We start from the raw sequence: 24,014 nt of genomic DNA on the forward strand, positions 1-24,014 counted from the left end.
AAAGCCCCTGATGATCTTTCCATCCATGCAGAGAAAATGACTGTAATACCTCTGAGTCTGGAGAAGAAGATTTTTGAAATATTGGTTAATTTTCCCTTTTGGGCCCCGCCCTGGCCCCTAGGGTTGGGGTAGGAATCCCAATTTTACAATTTGGTATCCTCATCTACCAAGGATGATTCTGACCAAGTTTGAAAAAATTCCATCACCTGGTTCCTCAGAAGAAGTTGATTATGTAAAAGTTTACGCACGACGGACGACGACGGATGGAAAGTGATTGGAATAGGTCACTTGAGCAAAGCTCAGGTGACCTAAATATACAGTTTCCATTATTGGGAAGTTGAACTTTGACCTTTTTTCATAATGGCCAAGTCTTGATTCGACTAAATTTTAGAGGATATTCTGAAGCTATACTAAACAGATTTCTCTGTTCTTATCTTTATTGGAAAATCAGGGATAAAGTCAATGAGAAAGTTCCGTACTTTTCGCCGAGAGAGAAGACAGGTCTGTCCTCGTCTGAGGTCGCCGATTCCGGTATAGATGTTGACCTTTCACTTGAGGTCACTGACCGGTCAGGTGACTTTGCATGTGCAGTCATGGGTGCCTGTACTGGTGTTGTGGGGCGTGGCTTTACGCCTGTGGCCAGGTCTCGGGGTCGCTGTCGTAACGTCACAGGCGGGTAACCTGAAATGCAACACAAAATTTGTTTTTAAAAAAATTGTTAAGAATACATGGCAAAATATCCCTTCATTATGTTTACTGGTACTTTTATTTCTGGAGATTGATAACTTTACATTAAATTGTGTAGAGACTCAATTGCAAATTCAAAAACCTTGCCAATACACTGAATTATTATAGAACACATCTAGTGGATGGATATATATATAGCTGAAAGTGTTGCTTTAGCAGACATACGTCCACAAGAATAGGCTATCTCAAGAACAGCTGCGGAAATAAAAACCCACAAGAATTGATGAAAAGTTGCTGAAATTTACATTTATATTTAAAAGATCACTACAAGATTTAATATCAAATATGTATGTAACAAATGTCATGAGGGGGGTGAGGGGAGGCTCAATCAGGTTTTTATCATTATTTCTTTTTTAATATTAATGTAATTTCTGTTATAAAGTAAGATTTGCACTGCAGATGAAAATTCTGTGCTAATCAAGCATGTATTATTAAGCCAGTAATGAAAGTCCTTGCCAGAAAGAAACGCACAATACAGTAACTATTTATAGATGTGAATGACAGGCAGCAAATAGGGAAAACTTGACCCAATCTGGTACATATACATGTATATAGGTACTTTTGAAGTGCACAGTAACATTGAAATGAAACTGATTAAATTCCTATAAAGAAATATGGAGGCAGAAAGGCTTTATATGCTAAGCATTTAGAAGCATGGTAGGTACCATATAGCGCGCACCATTCAGTTTGTCTGTGACACATGTGGCAGTTATACCAGTTGGTCTGCCACATCTATGCAGTTTATTGCTTATATTTATATTTCCATAATAAGAATTCGCAAAAAAAATAATATGTCTTTTCCAAATTTCAAATTTTCCGCTTATTACCGTCAGGTGAGGTCAGTATCTAGAACGGCACAAAGATAACAGCTGACGTCATGCGCTATTTCCCATACAAAATTGAAAAGACTCCGCAACTTTCGTTAATAATTCATTTGATTTTGATTTGTATATATATATCATATTCTCGATTCATAAATAGTAACAAATGACATTTTGTAAGTAACTAATCAAGTGTCGTAAAACATTTTCCGATTTTATTGCGACCTATATCCGGCGCACGCACTCAACGGAAGCCCGCAGTAATCAGGTCAGAGTTATATTTGCAGTCCGGCATGTTGTTGATGTTGATCGTGCCACCGGAGAAGGTTGAATTGGTGAAAAATCCAGGCGTAAAATTGTTTGTTGATCTCACAGACACTTGAGACAGGCAGCTGGTGTAAGGGATCAAAGCAGAAGAGACCGATAAGTTCGATAGTGACACTGTTAAGTCGCACGAGGTGCAAAGACCAACTTCAGTTAAAGTCTCATAAGATGAAGCTGCTTTTGGCAGTACTTTAGTAGTAATATAGAAGGGCTTTGCCACACCAAATGTAAATATTTACCATTATTAACGCCCAGGGCGGATGAAGTAGTGACTGAAAGGGGGGGGGGAGCACTTATATGGATATTGTACAGGTAAAAATATATTCTGTTAAAAGGAGAGGGCAAGAATAGATGGATTTTTGGGAAAGGGGGCACTTGAATAATCCAACAAGTGCTGAAATAGGGGGAGGGGTGCTCACTATGGCAAATATGGTTTTATTGAAATAAGTTTTGAGTTCTAGAAGCATTGTAAACAGAAATATGACTGGTACATGGAAACCATTTACTTCCAGCATTCTTTCACTGTACAGCCAAAGGAGACAAGAGCCGATCAAAAGTTTACATAACATTGAACAATTTATTTATCTAGTCTAATCCTTGATGTTTACACTTCTGAAAATAGCGTGAATGGCTAACTGTTAAGCTTATTTTTTTAGGTTTGGAGTGCTGTAAAAAAATATTTATGGTGATTATCTCCCTTTGTTCAATCTGGGACAGTTCAGACAATTAAAGAAAACTATGGTGATTTTAAAGGAAAACACTGTATGTACAGAACATTTTCCATGTTCAACAAATAAATAACTAATACTGGTATCAATACAATTACACATATACACATTTATATATTGGTATATGAAGTGCTGTTACTATAGTTACAGAGTGATGCATGTATCTCTATCTTGTCAAAATCTATCACAGACTAAGTAAACTGTAGGTTAGAAACTGCAGTAAGTCAACGGTCTTAAACTCTGAGTACTTTCAAAACATCTGTGATATCCTTGTACTGTTTATATATATATTTAATCCTTTTCTGTCACACTATGAGATATGTTATTTGTTGTAGTAAATTCTTGGGGCTCATGTGATCATATATCTACAATTGACATAATATTCAGTCACACTCGATCTTCAGTATTACTCCATTGTTACAAGCTCCACAGCAAGTTGTGTCATAATTTGGTTTCTATTCCATATATATTATGAGTTAACACAGAACATCAGGGTAATCTAAACCTATACAGGAGGACAGTTTGAAAGGTTTGTGGTATTAAATATATTTTCTTGTGAATCAGAAACTTTTCAAATATATTCAAACTGACAACAAATATCATAGACAGACAGTCGACAGAAGCAAAAATCCACAATGCAGCAAGACCTATTCATTCAAAGAAAAAGTAAAAAGAAATAAAAAAAAAATCCACAAGGAAGTAAACCACAACAAATACATAGTTTTACAACAAAATGGCGGGAATCAAGGGAAGTTGACAGGGTTGAAGTCACAAATAAACAAAGGGAAGACACATCAATAGCACAACGCTTTCCACTGAACTATCAGGACAGGAAGCCGTTATTTACTGGACATTCACTTGGTACAGCCGAACTTTGTTATTTCTCAAATATCCTGTTTATTGCAGAGATGGTGTTTAGTGCCCCCGCGTCAGTGTGTTCAGTAAATCCTGTTTTAACCAATCTACAAGTCAAAATCTACAGGACAATATGACTATAGTGAAAGGTGACTAATCTGGCACCCTGTGAAACATGATATTCTGGTCAGATTAGACAAGATGTCTGTCAGAATGCACAGATTTTATTTGTTAGTTTTCATTAGAATTTGGACTTAAGCATTATGTTGGATTAGACAGGATGTCGAGATATTCCGGGGTCAGATTAGACAGGTTTTACTGTATTAAACACTAAAAGTAGAAAATATTGATTTAAATCCATATTTTGCTGTTAAAATGTGTTTTCCATCACATATGTCCCAAATTTGTTGATATAAACCGTTAATAACCCTTATGCTTAGAGTTTCAGAGCTATTGAAATTTCTAGTGCTTCACTGCAGAAAAATCATATATTTCAGACAAGACATATGTTGAAGTTCCACAAGTTAAGATGTTTTCTACAAGCAGGATCATTAATACCAGTATACATGCATGTATTACAACTGGTCAGACTCGATTAATCATCAACAGTGCAAGTTAATAGTGTAATCACTCCACACAACGCGCTCTACTGTGCTGCTGACAGGCAGTAAAACTAGCAAGGGAACAAAAGCAAGGACAATTGTGGAATTTTAGTTTCCTTTCAAAGATTTCAAATGAAACATTTTAGAAAAACATAAGCACATATATAAATATACATGGAGAGAATTAAAACAGTAAACCGCATGCCACCATTTTGTTTTTCCGTCGTGTTCCGCTGTTACCTGAGTATGTTGGTGGTGGTCTAGGAAGGACATTAGCCAGTGACGAGCGATAAAATAGCGCTGCATTAAAACGAAAGTTACATTGTGTTGGTCAATATACTCCCAACCATACATTTTATACAGCATCTTGATATACACGTAGAGAAAAGAACTGCAGCTCCAGGTATAAAAATAAGAATGCTATATAATGTACATTTCATCATGATATTCTTAATACAAACTAATTCGTAAAATTTCAGAAATGTAATCATGTTTTTATGTAGCATAAAGTACCGTGCCTAACGTCTTTCAAGTTGATTTATTTTCCCATTAAATCCCATATTAATTTTTCATCTTATTTTACAAAATGTTCCACCTGTGTTTTTTAGATTCCTGACTAAAATGAAAAAAATATGGGAGAGAGAAAAAAGCAATATTTCAAAACATATCTACTGATAAATAGACAGTAATGACCAGAAAGAATGAATAATTTTCTAAAAGGATGTTGTTATGAAAATTGATTTGGCGCTTTCACCGATTTATTGATTTGGCGCTTTCACCGATTTACCGATCAGACGTGAAAAGGTATGTGTTCACATGTCTGACCATGTGGGTTTTCTCCGTGTACTCAAGTTTCCCCCCACATTAAGGCACGCCGGGCCAACAAGAGCGATAAATGTAAGTAATAACTTGTTTCATAACTATTGTTTCTATTATATATAAAAATGAATTTTAAAATGTTAATTAACATAGATTCCAATTGAGAATGAAATAACTGTAAAGACTTTTGGCACCTCAGTGTATACTTGGTTAAGAATATTTTTCTGTCATTTTAAATTCAGGATTTTTCAAAGACATGTACCCTAGACTATATTTCATGGTCCGTATAATAATTTTGTGCAGAATGCGTGTGTAGTTATGAGAAACAGAATATACAATAAGCAGATACACTATCTGTGTTCTGTAACTTGACTTTAATACAAATTCCCAGGGCATAGGGTTTGTGTCATGTGACAAACTAAAATACATATGAAGGTTTAGAGTGACCGGGTATACAATATGTGTCATGCAGCTTTACTTTGTAGTGAAGTGTCATGCACCTTTTTACTTTCACCACACCCACCCAAACCCTATCCCAGCCCTGCCCATACCATAAAATTTGAATTCAGATACTGTATGTTAATTTATTTGGCGATTATTATCTTTTGTTTCAAAGTATGGAAAATTATATTTGAAGTTAAGTTATTTATGTCTGAAATCTTCTTTTATAGCAGATCCATATAACCAAGTTATTCACACAGCAAAATGTGTGTAAGTACGTAGACTTACAGAAGCCATACAAGCTTTAAAGGATCAGACATGATGGCAAAACAGATATTTGCTTTAAACTGGTGGCCTACTTTTTTCCAGAAAGGCAGTTTTGTTAGTTCTGTTCGACTCTTTGGATAACAATGGTATTTCGATACAAATCCTTTTTGATGTACTGAATCTCTTACTTCCTTTTTATTTTACAATGTTGTGTATCTATCTAAAACAGCATCTATTACACCAAGGAATAACTCTAAATGCACAACTAGATTAATGAATGTTCGTAATACAGAAGATGTTGGGTCCAAATAATTTGGAGATAAATCATCTGGAAACCGTGTGGCATAGATATGAAATTCCTAGATTAAAAGTATATATGGTCAAGTTTACTTGATAAAATATAGTAATATCTATATTTATACAGTACAGTGAATAATGATGTTCTTTTGATGCATGCAACAACTACACCAGGTACAATTGTTCTAGACACAATACTCTATTCACAGGGCTTACTCACACCGCTGTACACAATACTCTATTCACAGGGCTTACTCACACCGCTGTACACAATACTCTATTCACAGGGCTTACTCACACCGCTGTACACAATACTCTATTCACAGGGCTTACTCACACCGCTGTACACAATACTCTATTCACAGGGCTTACTCACACCGCTGTACACAATACTCTATTCACAGGGCTTACTCACACCGCTGTACACAATACTCTATTCACAGGGCTTACTCACACCGCTGTACACAATACTCTATTCACAGGGCTTACTCACACCGCTGTACACAATACTCTATTCACAGGGCTTACTCACACCGCTGTACACAATACTCTATTCACAGGGCTTACTCACACCGCTGTACACAATACTCTATTCACAGGGCTTACTCACACCGCTGTACACAATACTCTATTCACAGGGCTTACTCACACCGCTGTACACAATACTCTATTCACAGGGCTTACTCACACCGCTGTACACAATACTCTATTCCCAGGGCTTACTCACACCGTTGTACACAATACTCTATTCACAGGGCTTACTCACACCGCTGTACACAATACTCTATTCACAGGGCTTACCCACACCGTTGTACACAATACTCTATTCACAGGGCTTACTCACACCGCTGTACAGAATACTCTATTCACAGGGCTTACTCACACCATTGTACACAATACTCTATTCACAGGGCTTACTCACACCGCTGTACACAATACTACATAGTTTGGTTGATGCAGGAATACATTTTTCTTGTCTATCCATACTATTCTAAAAATCTGTACCCTGCTGTGGTGTTATATGGTCTTATACAATGTAATCTGGGCACAAGGGACACCACATTACACCTGTAAGAGTTCAGTAGAGAAACTAGCAAAGCTTCTATTGACATTTCAATTTGACCCCCATCTCCAATAAATTTCTATTCCTAGGATCCACTATAGAAATATGAACTTTTTTAGACCTCATTACCCATAGATTATCCACAACAAATGCCTTCTACCCCATATAGTCATTTCTGGAATAACACTACACACAGATATCCCAAAACAATTCAGTTATTTGGTTGTTGAAGAACTAAATTAAAATAGCAAAACAGAAGAAATACCCACAATGTTAGATTGTTGTGGGATAAGATTTTTTCCCCCTCTTTTACGATTTTTTTTTAAACACTCCTGGGAAGTATGAAAGTTTTTTCTACTTACAATAAAACAAGGAAAGTGTTAAAGATCCTTTAGCAGTGTTATTTGGAATCTATACAGGTAGCTGAGATACAGGTATCCTTTTCAATGCACATTCTACTACTGAAAAAGACATTTACCAACAGCCAATCAGAGTGAAGTTCATTGTACATGATGGTTTTGGAAAGCCTGGTCCTGCTTGGCTATTTGCTATTTACTAGGGATTCAAGAGGTAGGGTTGTGTGGGGCACATATTTACCTGGGCCTGGATACCCTGGGGGGAGGTCCTCGTCAAGTTCAAGGTCGTCAACATCCATAGCTGGCATGCGTGGCATTCTGTAGTTGGAGGACGGGATGACTCCTGTTAAGTAGCAATTACATAAAGATGTAAAATATCTAAAGTGCAACCTGTCTATAACAACTTGTCGCAGGCATTATTTTAGAGGTCATGGGGCAATTGGACAGTTAAATTGGAATTGCGAGGTCCTTTTTTTATTTATTTATTTTTACCAGATATCATGGTATAAATAAGAAGACTGGGCAATTTTTCCATTGATTAAGCATTGAAAGTTTTTTTTTTTTTTTTTTTCAATTTCCTTGAAATTAGCCTACATTGACCCGTCCTCGTTCCTTACACTAAATGCAAGTAAACTCACTGACAGGGCTATGTTAAGACAAATCTTGACTAAGAATTCTCAAATACTAATCTGAAAGAAATTCCTGGACCTTTTGCAGTATATTGTTACATATTGAACTCTGGTTTCTTGAAAAATTCCCATTAATGTTGAGTTTTCTCATAGTCAATGACTCTTGAGAGATATATGGAATGGTTGTGTAATTGCACGGTGGATTCAGTCTAAACCAGACACCAGTGGAACCATACTATTTGTCAGGTTTGGGAGTAATGGCACAGTGGATTCAGTCTAAACCAGACACCAGTGTGATCATACTATTTGTTAGGGTTGGGAGTAACGGCACAGTGGATTCAGTCTAAACCAAACACCAATGGGACCATACTATTTGTTAGGTTTGGCAGTAATGGCACGGTGGATTCAGTCTAAACCAGACCCCAGTGGGACCATACTATTTGTCAGGTTTGGGAGGAATGGCACAGTGGATTCAGTCTAAACCAGACTAAACCAGACACCAGTGTGATCATACTATTTGTTAGGGTTGGGAGTAACGGCACAGTGGATTCAGTCTAAACCAAACACCAATGGGACCATACTATTTGTTAGGTTTGGCAGTAATGGCACGGTGGATTCAGTCTAAACCAGACCCCAGTGGGACCATACTATTTGTTAGGTTTGGGAGTAATGGCACGGTGGATTCAGTCTAAACCAGACACCAGTGGGACCATACTATTTGTTAGCTTTGTAAGTAATGGCACAGTGGATTCAGTCTAAACCAGACACCAGTGTGATCATACTATTTGTTAGGTTTGGGAGTAATGGCACGGTGGATTCAGTCTAAACCAGACACCAGTGGGATCATACTATTTGTTAGGTTTGGGAGTAACGGCACAGTGGATTCAGTGTAAACCAGACACCAATGGGACCATACTATTTGTTAGGTTTGGGAGTAATGGCACAGTGGATTCAGTCTAAACCAGACACCAGTGTGATCATACTATTTGTTAGGTTTGGGAGTAACGGCACAGTGGATTCAGTGTAAACCAGACACCAGTGGGACCATACTATTTGTCAGGTTTGGGAGTAATGGCACAGTGGATTCAGTCTAAACCAGACACCAGTGTGATCATACTATTTGTTAGGTTTGGGAGTAACGGCACAGTGGATTCAGTCTAAACCAGACACCATACTATTTGTCAGGTTTGGGAGTAATATAATGGCAAAGTGGATTCAGTCTAAACCAGACACCAGTGCGACCATACTATTTGATAGGTTTGGGAGTAAAGGCACGGTGGATTCAGTCTAAACCAGACACCAGTGTGACCATACTATATGTCAGGTTTGGGAGTAACGGCACAGTGGATTCAGTCTAAACCAAACACCAATGGGACCATACTATTTGTTAGGTTTGGGAGTAAAGGCCCGGTGGATTCAGTCTCAACCAGACACCAGTGGGACCATACTATTTGTTAGATTTGGGAGTAATGGCACAGTGGATTCAGTCTAAGCCAGACACCAGTGGGACCATACTATTTGTTAGGTTTGGGAGGAATGGCACAGTGGATTCAGTCTAAACCAGTAGGTTTGGGAGTAATGGCACGGTGGATTCATTCTAAACCAGACAACAGTGGGACCATACTATTTGTCAGGTTTGGGAGAAATGTCACAGTGGATTCAGTCTAAACCAGACACCAATGGTACCATACTATTTGTTAGGTTTGGGAGTAAAGGCCCGGTGGATTCAGTCTCAACCAGACACCAGTGGGACCATACTATTTGTCAGGTTTGGGAGTAATATAATGGCAAAGTGGATTCAGTCTAAACCAGACACCAGTGGGACCACACTATTTGTTAGGTTTGGGAGTAATGGCACGGTGGATTAAGTCTAAACCAGACACCAGTGGGACCATACTATTTGTCAGGTTTGGGAGTAATATAATGGCAAAGTGGATTCAGTCTAAACCAGACACCAGTGCGACCATACTATTTGATAGGTTTGGGAGTAAAGGCACGGTGGATTCAGTCTAAACCAGACACCAGTGTGACCATACTATTTGTCAGGTTTGGGAGTAATGTCACAGTGGATTCAGTCTAAACCAGGCACCAGTGGGACCATACTATTTGTCAGGTTTGGGAGTAATGGCACAGTGGATTGAGTCTAAACCAGACACCAGTGTGACCATACTATTTGTCAGGTTTGGGAGTAACGGCACATTGGATTCAGTCTAAACCAGACACCAGTGGGACCATACTATTTATTAGGTTTGGGAGTAATGGCACAGTGGATTCAGTCTAAACCAGACACCAGTGTGCCCATACTTTTTGTCAGGTTTGGGAGTAACGGCACAGTGGATTCAGTCTAAACCAGACACCAATGGGACCATACTATTTGTTAGGTTTGGGAGTAATGGCACGGTGGATTAAGTCTAAACCAGACACCAGTGGGACCATACTATTTATTAGGTTTGGGAGTAATGGCACAGTGGATTCAGTCTAAACCAGGCACCAGTGGGACCATACTATTTGTCAGGTTTGGGCGTAATTGCACAGTGGATTCAGTCTAAACCAGACACCAGTGTGCCCATACTTTTTGTCAGGTTTGGGAGTAACGGCACAGTGGATTCAGTCTAAACCAGACACCAGTGGGACCATACTATTTGTTAGGTTTGGGAGTAATGTCACAGTGGATTCAGTCTAAACCAAACACCAGTGGGACCATACTATTTGTCAGGTTTGGGAGTAATTGCACAGTGGATTCAGTCTAAACCAGACACCAGTGGGACCATACTGTTTGTTAGGTTTAGGAGTAATGGCACGGTGGATTCAGTCTAAACCAGACACCAGTGTGACCATACTATTTGTCAGGTTTGGGAGTAATGGCACAGTGGATTCAGTCTAAACCAGACACCAGTGTGGCCATTCTATTTGTCAGGTTTGGGAGTAATGGCACAGTGATTCAGTCTAAACCAGACACCAGTATGGCCATTCTATTTGTCAGGTTTTGGAGTAATGGCACAGTGGATTGAGTCTAAACCAGACACCAGTGTGACCATTCTATTTGTCAGGTTTGGGAGTAATTGCACAGTGGATTCAGTCTAAACAATACACCAGTGGGACCATACTATTTGTTAGATTTGGGAGTAATGTCACAGTGGATTCAGTCATAACCAGACACCAGTGTGACCATACTATTTGTTAGGTTTGGGAGTAAAGGCACGGTGGATTCAGTCTAAACCAGACACCAGTGGGACCATACTATTTGGTAGATTTTGGAGTAATGGCACAGCAGGTTTGGGAGTAATGTCACAGTGGATTCAGTCATAACCAGACACCAGTGAGACCATACTATTTGTTAGGTTTGGGAGTAAAGGCCCGGTGGATTCAGTCTAAACCAGACACCAATGGGACCATACTGTTTGTTAGGTTTAGGAGTAATGGCACGGTGGATTCAGTCTAAAGCAGACACCAGTGGGACCATACTATTTGTGAGGTTTGGGAGTAATTGCACAGCGGATTCAGTCTAAACCAGACACCAGTGGAACCATACTATTTGTTAGATTTGGGAGTAATGTCACAGCGGATTCAGTCTAAACCAGACACCAATGGCACAGTGGATTCAGTCTAAACCAGACACCAGTGGAACCATACTATTTGTTAGATTTTGGAGTAATGGCACAGTGGATTCAGTCTAAACCAGACACCAGTGGGACCATACTATTTGTTAGATTTGGGAGTAATGTCACAGTGGATTCAGTCTAAACCAGACACCAGTGTGACCATACTATTTGTAAGGTTTGGGAGTAATGGCACGGTGGATTCAGTCTAAAGCAGACACCAGTGGGACCATACTATTTGTTAGGTTTGGGAGAGTTCTGGATTGAAAGTTTGCTCTTAAAACATTGCTGCATGCAATAATTACTAAGAATACATAGTGAACGCTATATTTTGTGCATATACACAATATACAAACTATTTGTACTCCCATTTATTAATAAAGAATACTGCAATAATTTCAATTATTGTATCATTATAAGTAATAAGTGCTCATAGTTAAGGCTTTATTTTACTTTGTTTAATGTCATTTTCACAGCCAAGGTAATTTAAGGGCAAGACTAGTTTATCTACCGGTAAGTTTAAAATAGATTTAATAAGTTGAAAATGGCCAGTCAACTGTCCAATAACTAAAGGACTGAATAAACACAGGCAGTATAGACCAGAACAAGTTCCGATGCCAGTTTACAGAGAGTATATTTAGAAGTGTATAGAAGGCATGGGTCCGGGAAACAAGGCCAGTTTATAGAGAGTATATTTAGAAGTGGATAGAAGGCATGGGACCGGGAAATAAAGCCAGTTTACAGAGAGTATATTTAGAAGTGTATAGAAGGCATGGGACCGGGAAACAAGGCCAGTTTATAGAGAGTATATTTAGAAGTGTATAGAAGGCATGGGACCGGGAAATAAGGCCAGTTTACAGAGAGTATATTTAGAAATGTATAGAAGGCATGGGACCGGAAAACAAGGCCAGTTTACAGAGAGTATATTTAGAAGTGTATAGAAGGCATGGGACCGAGAAACAAGGCCAGGTTACAGAGAGTATATTTAGAAGTGTATAGAAGGCATGGGACCGGGAAACAAGGCCAGTTTACAGAATAGACAGGATTTGGAATCAGCCAGAAGAAAATTCTGCCAAGGCTAAATATTTTGGCCGGTGTAGATAAATATTTAGACTGGACAGAGTCCGGTTTACATAAATTTCACTGTGTATACAAAATACCACACCTGTGTTTCTCTGTGTAATCTGATGAAGTGCGTCCTTCCCGGGGTTGTTGATAATTGGGATGTCACAAATTTTCTCTATTCTTAGCCATCTGTGTCTCTTTTCTTTAAATATGCGATTCACTTCTTCTAATGCTTCTCTGAAAACCGAAAAACAAATCAAGATATTTCCACATGATTTGAAAACAATTAACACCATTTTAATAATATACTGTACAGGTAGTTTTCAAATACAAATGTAATATTTATCACAGCATTTAGCAATAAATGCACATACTTATTCAACATTGTCATACATTTGTGTGAAATTCAAAATCTTTAAATTTCGCAACCCATTTTAATACAGTCAAACCTCGTTATCTCGAAGTCAACGGGTTAGTGGGAAAACTTCGAGTTATCCGAGTATTCGAGTTATGCAGGTTCATAAATTTGGTATGAAATTTGCTGTTTGGACATAGCACTAGCAGTCGTTGATTTTATGAATAGCCAATGGTTATAATCAATCGATGAATAACATACGTAATCAATATTACAAATACAGGTATGTGATTTTACACTAAACACGCTTACAAAAATAGAGTAAGTTATTTCCAAAAAAACTTAACGTTACTTTCGTTTAACGTGATCAAAACAGTTGGATCATATATTGTGAATTCGTTATCAAATATGGACGGGCCTAGTGATTAAATGTTGTTTTCGGCTAGTCTAGATCTTGGTAAAGTCTTTCCAGGTCTGCATTCGTAATTGCAAGTCTGTCAAGTTTTACTTCTGAACTTTTAGTCTCCGACCTCATACTATACAATGCCAAAATGAAAGTGCACAAGTCTAAAACAAATCACTGTAATGGAGCATACGCAGAGTTGATTCTTTAAATGAAAACACACACAAGCAAATTATATCGTACATGTAACACATTGATTCATTCAAACCAAATGTGACACCCGACACCTCCTCAACTCGATGTAATCAACAACAATTATCGTATTGTTCTTAAATCTCTCGATTGACTTTCAAAGCCATACTGGCTCCTGTAATAACATGAACCCGTGAAGCTGTCCTAGGTTGTGATTTTAACTCTGGAACTCTTTTATGCATGACCATACTTTGTGACCAATTTTACGGTTTGCACTGTTGTCTGTTTGGGTGTACGTACAGAATACTGGTGTCTGTTTGGGTGTACAAATCATTCAACGGACTCGCAGTAAGTACAGAATACTGTTGATCAACATTAATGAAGTTTGTTTTATATTATGAACAACATGGTTTTGACAGTCCGCACACTTTACAGTCTGAAGGCAAGCTTTATCGTAAATCCTTTATTTATATGAACACTATGAAGTATACGATGTTTTGACATTGAATTTACGCTATTGAAACCAATATCTTACTTCGAGGAATCCAAGTTTTTCGACTTTCAGGGTTCATATTATCAGAGTTTTATTTACTAAGATAAAGAAGAGATTTGGCCAGGACCAGAGAAATACTTCGAGGTAAACGGGGTCTTCGAATTAACGAGGTTCAACTGTAGTCTTTCAGAAATGGTACAAAAATAAGTTACTTTTTCATTATTCTCAGTACCAAGGGAGAAAACTTTTGATATTACGTAGCCACATTGGAATAAATGCAATACATCTGTGAAGCATGGGAGATAAGTAATGAAATTACTTGGCTGCGTGGATATTTCGATCAGATTCGTCCATAGAATGGTCTGTAGCAACTCGAAATGCTCCAAATAATGCCCCTCGCTTTTTCTTCATCTTGTCACACTAAGTAAAGAAAAGAGAATCAGGTTTTACACACACACAAAAAAATCCGGAATATTTTCATCATTTGTATCAAATCTTCTATGTGAACATGTTGGATGCATACTTGGCAACCTTTTGAAATTTCCATGGGGGGATTACGCATCCTCGGAATTAAAAGCATAAATAAAATGTGTGAATGTATACTCAAGGGAAAAACAACACTTTTAAATAGCACCATCAGATGTTAGAAATAGTTTAGCAGATTCACTGGTTGAAAATGCTCAATTTTAGGGTCCAAAGTCGAGAGAGTTGGCAAGTATGTGAATAGGAAATGACATAAAAAAATTTATCCCCCCCCCCCCCCCCCCATTTATTTTTATATATATCAAATCTCCATCTGAACTTATATGGTTTAGAACAACTAGGTTTTGATTGTAGCAGAAACCATGACAACCTAAAATATTTAATTAAAAAAATAAAATGAGATAATTTTTCCCCCCCTATATATAGTTCATTTTTGCTTAAGAAGTTCATTTTTGCTTAACAAGTCGTAGAATTTACTGTTAATGTTTCTGTCATATTTACAATTTATCTTATTATTGAGGATACTCACCGCCTCTTTTACGATTTGAACTCTTTTGTAGGCATCTTTCTTTTTCAACAGGAAGTATGCATGCTCCATTTCGTAGGAGAGCTGGAGCCAGATTTCGAGTTCGTGTGGCGGCGTCCATTTGTTACGTTCCTCCGCCTGTACTAATGCAGCCCTTACCTGTAACATCACACCAGAGTTTGTAAACAACAAGTGTATCAGCCACACATTTTAAAACTATCGCTGGCGGTAATTACAACTTACGGGTTGTTACATTTGATCCAAATAAACTAACAAAACAAAATGCAGTTAACACTATACATTGTGTTTTGTTTGTGTATTTTGACCTAATGCATATCAAGTCGTGAAGTATACTTATCACTGGTGATTGTTTTAAAAAGGCGGCACTAGGAAGCTTGTATACTACTTCAATTGAGTAAAGGCGTAGAATCTTCAAGAAATAGACCAAACATAAGGTTACCGTAGACATGCATGAATATGCTCATTCTCTTGTTTTCAACAAATAAAACACATTTTCAGTGCGCAAGTATGATAGCAATTCTGTGAAAAAAACCTAAATTTCCCCACTTTTGATTTATGGCATAGCTATTATTAGAACCAATACGATATATTTTTGTCAGTACCCAGTGTAAATTTTAGTATTTGATTAAGTAGTGTACAAACCTGCAAAAGTTCCTCTTCTGCTCGGATCAGGCGAGACTTCTCATCCGTAGACAATTCTCTCCTCATGCTGTCCGAATCTTCCTACAATATGTAAGTACATATACTCTCATTCATACATCTACAGACAAAACTGGAAACCACACTTCTAGTTATGAAATATTCATACACGAGGTTCAAAGATCTAGGGTTGGAGATTTTCTAACCTCCGCACCAGTTATCCTATGATTAATAGAACCTTCCCCTGTCCTGAGGGTGTGACAGAAATCTCCAACCCAAGGGATGATTATTTTTGTTGGTTGTCTAATCTGAGGCTCTGCCAACTAAATAATCCACCCATGGATTAGAATTTCCTCTGTTCCACCCTCAACGTAGGTGGTCATAACTCTATCGACAGAAGTCTGGCATATTTGATTTACAATTTACCTCTATCGCTGAAAGGTTATGGTGACGCCATAATCTACCGTTCCCCTCACACTATCATACTATTATTTTAGAGTGCAGTCTGTCATAATCTGTCACAAATGTGATAACTCCTATAGTCCTTTACTCTAAATTACAATAAATGTCGACCTTGAACTCATTCATCCCTGCAGACACATTTGAACTCTTCCAATGAAAAAGTTGGAATACATTTAGTTCATTATGAAATTTCTGGGGTGAATGAGTTGAAGAATTTGTCAAGACAGTCTTACTGAAATTGTATCCATGTTGTCTGCGGAATCACTTGACAAGCCGCTCCTTTGTTGGTCCTCTGCAGCCGTCAGTCTGAAACAAATAATCAATATATTTGCAATTTGTATTGATCAAATTTCAAATAACATTGTTGAACAATTTACAATTAAAAATAAAATAGAATCTGCAGCACAATAAATCTGACAACACCGTCACCAGTAATTGAAGGACAAACAGTTATATCCAAGTAATTTTATGTCATCAAATTACTGTTTTTCTAATTTTAGTTTTAACCCATTAGTCAAATATGTCAGAATCATCCAGGGTTCTCTTTGATGTTCATAAAGACAGGTTCAAATGTGTAAGTTGCATTGTGTTCTCTTAACAAGAGGCCCAAATGGGCCTGAATCGAGCACCTGGTATTAATCTCACACTTGTTATCTTAAAAGTGGACTAAAATACAGCTACAGGCAGAATATCAGTGTTTGATTCATAAGAACCTATTAAAATATTTAAACATATGATGCCTGTGACCTTCAATGTCAAAAAGGACATTAGGTTGAACAGAGTTTATAGTCTTCCAACCCAGCATGCTTCTGGCAAAATATCATTACCCTGGACCTTTTGGTTATTCAGAACAAGTCAATTAAAGATTTAAACATATATTGGATCATTGTGACCTTTAATATAAGTCTAGGTCATTCATTTGAACAACCTTGGTAGCCCTAAATTACAGCATGCTACTTGTCAAATATCATAACCCTAGGCCTTTTGGTTATTCAGAAGAAGTTGTTAAAAGGTTTCAAACATATTTTACCCCTGTGACCTTGTTTTTAAGTAAAGGGCTTTCCTTTTAACAACTTGGTAGCCCTTCATCCAAGCATGTTTCTGGCCAATCATTATCCTAGGCCTCTTAGTTATTCAGAAGAAGTTGTTTAAAAGATTTTTTAAGACAATTGACCGATGTGACCTTGAAAATGGATGAAGGTCATTCATTTGAACAAACTTGGTAGCCCTTCATCCCGGCATGCTTCTGGCCAAATATCATCACCCTGGGGATTTTTGTTATTCACAAAGAAGTTGTTTTAAGTCAACATTTTGACTCCTGTGACCTTGAAAATAGTTGAAAGTCATTTATTTGAACAAACTTGGTAGCCCTTCATTCCAGTTTGCTTCTGGTCAAATATCATCACCCTAGGCCTCTTGGTTTTTAAGGAGAGGTTGTTTAAAGTAAAATATTAACGCCTTGAGGACGGATGGACGACGGACGCCGCACCACGGCATAAGCTTTCTTGGCCCTTTGGGCCAGGTGAGCTAAAAATGATTCCTTAAATATATATTAATAAGTTCATCTGAAAAGTTGGAATACAGCAATAATCTTACTATAGTGAACCCAAGAATTTCACAGTTTGGTACCATTCAAATTAAGTTCAATTCGAAATGACAACTTATCAGTTTCAGACTTAAGACAATGTGAGAATGTAGCCTACTTTTCCTGTAGTTCTGACAGGGACAACTCCGCCTTCTGTAGAGCCTCAAGCCTCTTTCTGAACTTGATGGCATTTTTCTTGGCGAGTCTGTGTTGATTGAGGGCGAACCACACTCCTCCGAGGGCAATGAAGAGCAGTATAATGAGGACTAGATCTCGCACAAATCTGTGTTTATCTGTCAAGTAATAGCAGACAAATTTAGTGACATCATAGAGTTGAAAAAATACAGAGATGAAAAACTGGCATATTGACAAAAAGGCTGAAATTTAGATTTTTTAATCCTCTCTACAGGAAAAATTGGAAGTTGGCAGAAAATGCTGACAGTTTTCATCAATTGCATTAACCTTTTGGGTATAGTTGCCTGTTATAAGGAGGTTACTTAGTTTACCAGCAATAAGCCTATGACTGATAATAAGCCCATGACTGAAAATAAGCCCATCTATTGAAGTTCAGTAAAACTGCCAACAATTGTAATTTCATTGTCCGGTAATAAGCCCATCCCCTGTTTTAAGTCAGAGATTATGTGTGGCCACTAATTGCAGGATAAATTTTGTAAAGATATTTTTAAACATAGATACCATGTCTATTGTGATGATCAAGATGATCAGAAAAAAAACGTTACCAAATGTCAACAGGACACCCTTTGAAAGAATGACATGTCCCATCATCTTCAATACGCCAGGGCTTACACTCACTTATGCTCTCTGCACCCTGGAATATGTTATAGTAAAATTGAGGGCTCTGTGGGCGCCACTTTGTGGACGAGACAAGAAGACTAGTTTGATCCTTTTAGTGCACATCAAAAGGATCTAGCAGTGGCATAACGGTAAAATTTACTGGCTTTGAATTCGGGTGATGCCCCTTTATAATCTTCAAAGGACAGGTATCATACAGTCTGCCATTGGTCAGGTTAATTCACCCGAGACCAATCAAATAGCAAGCCGTGTGCCTTCAATTTTGCCATGACATATTCTAGGGTTGCAAAGAGCGAAAGTGAGTGTAACTCCTGGAGTATAGAGGATGGATATGTCCTTGACACATCATTTAAGAATGACCTCAACAATGAAGAAATTACCCTTTGGTGGTCCAAACAGCACCAAGTCCATTGCCTTCACGGAGATTTTCTGTCGGTGGATGCCATTTTTTATTCCTAGAACATCTATCATGTAGGTCTTGTTAGTGACTGCCAGTCTGTAACAAAAATTACACAAATTTATAACAAAGTCTGGAAAATTTCCCTGAGGTGGTTATGAATCGAAAACACAAGTTTGACTCAAAACTGTCAATATAACTTAGGATAAAGTGGAAATTTCTCTTAAAGATCCCTGTCCCACTGCTCTGTGGTTAATGATATATATACAGTAACCTCCCCTTAACTTCCATTTAGATATAACTGTAGAACAACTGGGCCAAGACATTTCCGTTGACCAGGTAGCTCAATCTGTTAAGGCAATGCCATTTAGAAGTCTGAAATTCAGGGTTCGAATCCTGGTTCAGCCCTACATTTTTCATGCCAGAAAAAAACAGTTTCCAATAAATAGTTTACAGTGTCAGTCAGTGGTACGTGGATACGAGTTAATTACATTTGAAATAGACACTGTTAATGGCATCACTGCTCTTAATGGCTAAAACTGCGAAAATTGAATACTACACAAAATTGTAACAAAATATATGTATGTATATAAGCCCATGCTTGGTAACAACTAGATAATGCAGTTAGGAACAACAAATGTTACTTCATTATCCTGTAATAGACCCATCCCCTTATTTTCAGCAGGAGATTATGTGTTGGCCCCTTGGGCTTATTGCAGGATAAATGTAGTACCATATGTATTTATATTTCTAGATTGGAAGTTTTAAGTTAGGGAAAACTGGGCATTTTGCTTTAACCCTTTCACCACTGTAGACCATAATGGACTCATCCAGATCAATGCATGGTAGAGTCTACTAATATGAAGTTACATAAGGTTGAAATGGTTAACTTATACTGAGAATGGATCCATATTTTAGAAATCCACAATGATTAATGTAAAATCCAGCCTAACTTTACAGATACTATCTCTGTATTCCAGAAAAGTCTAGTTATAGCTTTCTCATCCGTTTTTATTTCCTTGGAAATTTCCTTTCAGGCAATGTTTTTGATCTGGCTATTATTGTATATTGATTGTCATTTCAGGACATGATATCGACAGAGCTGCGTTATTGTATCACTGTAGCGTTACATTGATTAGTTTATACCTATAACACTGGGCCACCCACTGTTTTGTGTTTGTCAGCTTACAACGACCACACCCTCATCCTACCCTCGTATTACGATCATCTTATCCCGCATCATGTATGTCGCATTATCTATTGATTGTACAACGTTACATACGGGAAAGTCTACCCCGGACTTAGACAGCTCAGATCAAACAAAGAACTTTTCAGCATCGCTTTCAGCCATGTTTATATCCCATACTCTTTACAGCGAGATATCTATTGAAGATATAAAATGGATATACCCATTGAATACCATATGATTTTCATAAGTGTGGTAAAGTACAAGTATTGTCATGAGTGCAGGGAAGCACAAATGAAAGTTTCAAAATATTCAGCCAAACCAGTAAAACATCAACATCCACTAACTTTTCTATTTCAGATATCTTTGTGGCTCCAAAACTAGTCAATATTCTTGTAGGAATAAAACTTGATCACTGCCTTTGCTTGAGATTATGCTGTATATTGCATTGTATTTTTAACACAATAAAACAACTGGACTATCAAAGGCCACGCCCATACATCGGTGTTGAGTTTATACGATAAATGTTTTGTTAGATCAACACACGAAAACGAGACAGATCGAAGAAGCGATCAAAATCAGGAAAACTCAGAACATGAACAGAGACGAGGGGGGGGGGGGGACGACACCAGCTGGGCCATCTGTATGACCCAATCGATACTGACACGACAGGGGAAGGGGCCAGATCTACACCCTACCTGTACACTATCTGATGCAGTGTGTATACGCTACCTCTAATAGGCGAAACGTCCTGGGTCAGGTGACATGTAAAATATACAATTTCGTCACATCGTTGTACAGGTAAATAATACAAATCGCTCACTCAGTCATAGCTTGACAAAGGGACCAGTCGGTCTTGAAACGTTGCGTCTCGTTTAATACGTATATTGTTTGTGTAAAAAGTAGCTTTGATATCATGTTTTATGTTAGGTTGAACAAAGTCAATAAGAAACAAACTGTTTTTATACACTATCCTATCAGGTTTTCCACTGACTTTCCATACTCTGAAACAAGATTGAGGGAACTTCAAAAGCAAGTTTGGTTTTATTGCTTCTTTTTACATTTAATTTTGTTTTCATTTAAAAATGTTAAAAATAATTTGGTTTTGATACACATTATAAGGTTCATATAAGTTTTATAGGAACATAAACCTATATCTAAATGAAGTTTTCTTTTGTCATTTGAAGAAATTAAAAACAAGTCAATTTAATATTCAAATCATTTGAGGAGGTGAAAAATAAATCATAGCTGTTATTCTGTGTGGTACCTAAGGTTATTTATCTTTGTGACATGAGTATCTTTGATTTAGTGCAACTTAAGAAGTATAAATTTATCACAAGGTGAATTCCTTATCTGACAAATTAAACTGGATATGAATATACAGGTTTGTCAAATTATTACGATAAATATTGAAATGAAACTAAAAGATCTCCAGCCATCTTAACATTTATGTCATCAGACTGGAAATGTTAAAACCTTCTTAAATTCAACAAGGGAAGTAATCATCTCCAAGATCTAACAAGAAATATTTTGGGTACCCTAAATTCCAAATATGCTAAAAAAATTTGTGGGGGAAAAGTTATGCTGTGCATATATACAGTAAAACCCTGTCTAGTGTGAATGCTTTGTATTCTGACATTGTGTCATACCACCGGCACACAGAGCTGTAATCCTGTCTCTTATGAATCTGTCTATTCCATGCAATGTGTTGAACCTTCAGTGTTTCAATTGAACCTAGAGTGTTTCTGATTATACAGGTATAAACTATAGATCCCCAAAAGGTATCAGTTAACAAAGGGTTCATTGTACAATCCACAGTGGTCAGATTAGTCAGGTTCAATTGTAGATTTTATTTAGTGTCAGATTACATACATTTCACTCTATACAAATATTCCTCTTTATCACCTTATCAATTTGACATCCTAAAAATAATACAATTTTATTTAGAAATAAATTTCAGCATTTAAAAATTTACTCAAAAACTAAAACTTGGGCTTACACACATGGCTTATGTTAACCAGACATGAAGAATGCCTGCCCTGAAGGTGAAGCTTCCTTTCTTCAGATTGTGATAGATATCACAGGATGGTGTGATGATTTACGCTACAGGGAAATGAGATTGTGGTGCTCGTCAGATAGCTACCAGGATGTATTCCATGTTTACAAGACAGATAATATGTTTCCTGACTTAATATTAATTTATGTGATTATGTGATACAAAGAGCTAACTATACCAGGATAAACCTGCAAAAAAAATCCAGGTAGTAACAATTAACTAATGGAATGTGAGCTGCTGGTGTCAATTCCTTCTCAAAATCCTGTAGCTGATGTTCAGATTTTAAACATTACTTTTCCCAATATATGTTCAGGAAGAAAGACTTAATTTTGTGACACTAAAACCAGCTGTACATGACTTTTGAGAATTTTGAAATTCGGGATGAAATTTTATGTCCTCACAACCATATGACTGTAGTAATATTATCCACGAATAATTTGCTGAAATTGATGACAAATTGGACTCCACTGATATCGAACATAATATAATTTGTCAGATAGATCGTCTTACTGTCACATTAATAAAGTAAAATGTTTCGCTGACTCGAATTCCCCCTAAAGAGGTACACAATTTCAATATAAACACGACTCTCCATCATTTATGATTACTTCATCTCTCTTCCCTTACACATAGCACTACATATCATTAGTCTAGTATTACTGTTTGACAAAAGCTTGAGCATTGTTATTAGCAATTTCATCTGATCTCGATCACACTTATAATACCCTATAACTCTGATTTCGATCACACTTTATACCCTAGGCTTATAACTCTGATCTCTGCTTGCACACAACAAGTCCTGACATCCTCACATAAACTCATGCATGGTGCAGTATCGGAATTCACATGACGATAAACAAAATTCTCAACCATTGATATTGCCAACTTTTTGAGGTTTTTGTGCATTTTACAATCACATACTGTTTAACTATAACGAGTAATAAATCCTGATTATGATCAGATGTTAGTGGTTTATCAGAATTAATTAACTTCAGATTCATAGATCCAGGGGAGGATTCTGGTGGTGCTTCGGGGAAACCCCAAGGAATGTCATGTTTTGTTAAAAAAAATGTTGTCAAATTTTGATCTGTTTGGGTTTGAACCAATCCAAGATAAGTTTTTAGATCCACTAATTGTTCATGATGACACGATACCACTAATAGCAAAATGAGTAGGGGTGCACATATGTTATGCCATCCCATCCACCCCCAATTTTCCCCACCCCCAAAGTGGTCAAGTGTGACCTTTAACCCTTTAACCTCGACTCAAATGACCACCAAGATCTAATCAGGTGTAGACCTCCATGTTATCACCCCATGGGTGTATATAGAAAGAAAATGTGCTCAGGGGTTCCTAAATATGCTGAACTCAATTAGCAAGCTTTTTACTGCCGACATATGGATACACAGAGAGAAGCACATCCTAACAGATGTACTGGCAAATCGATTACTACATATCCCACTCCATGAAGTATGGGGTATAATAGATATAACAATTTGTGAATATTGATCATTTTTAGTTCACAGGAAGGAAATTCTAACATTTGGTAGTTAATGAAATAAGTAAACAATCGGGGAGAAGGGCGAAGGCACAGAAACAAAATACTGGAGAAGGGCGAAGGCACAGAAACCAAATACTGGAGAAGGGCGAAGGCACAGAAACCAAATACTGGAGAAGGGCGAAGGCACAGAAACCAAATACTGGAGAAGGGCGAAGGCACAGAAACCAAATACTGGAGAAGGGCGAAGGCACAGAAACCAAATACTGGAGAAGGGCGAAGGCACAGAAAC

The 24,014-nt window shown here is 37.5% G+C and overlaps 1 protein-coding gene across 2 annotated transcripts in view; it reads right to left on the reverse strand.

Moving 5' to 3' along the window:
* LOC110447172 (stromal interaction molecule 1-like) overlaps positions 1 to 24,014 on the reverse strand; it is a 96,812-nt gene that overhangs the window by 12,573 nt on the left and 60,225 nt on the right. The window contains exons 5-14 of one of the 2 annotated variants that reach the window (XM_021492688.1): positions 18,966 to 19,081; positions 17,891 to 18,065; positions 16,421 to 16,493; positions 15,729 to 15,809; positions 15,069 to 15,224; positions 14,376 to 14,476; positions 12,714 to 12,850; positions 7,562 to 7,663; positions 4,318 to 4,377; positions 480 to 681 (exon numbers count right to left, since the gene is read on the reverse strand). In XM_021492688.1, coding sequence (XP_021348363.1) covers positions 480 to 681; positions 4,318 to 4,377; positions 7,562 to 7,663; positions 12,714 to 12,850; positions 14,376 to 14,476; positions 15,069 to 15,224; positions 15,729 to 15,809; positions 16,421 to 16,493; positions 17,891 to 18,065; positions 18,966 to 19,081 — 1,203 coding nt within the window. The remainder of the gene's footprint in view (positions 1 to 479; positions 682 to 4,317; positions 4,378 to 7,561; positions 7,664 to 12,713; positions 12,851 to 14,375; positions 14,477 to 15,068; positions 15,225 to 15,728; positions 15,810 to 16,420; positions 16,494 to 17,890; positions 18,066 to 18,965; positions 19,082 to 24,014) is intronic. The other variant, XM_021492689.1, reaches the window with a different exon arrangement.

Source organism: Mizuhopecten yessoensis, unplaced genomic scaffold, assembly GCF_002113885.1.
Source record: "Mizuhopecten yessoensis strain PY_sf001 unplaced genomic scaffold, ASM211388v2 scaffold3229, whole genome shotgun sequence".
In the NCBI taxonomy this organism is placed as follows: Eukaryota; Metazoa; Mollusca; class Bivalvia; order Pectinida; family Pectinidae; genus Mizuhopecten; species Mizuhopecten yessoensis.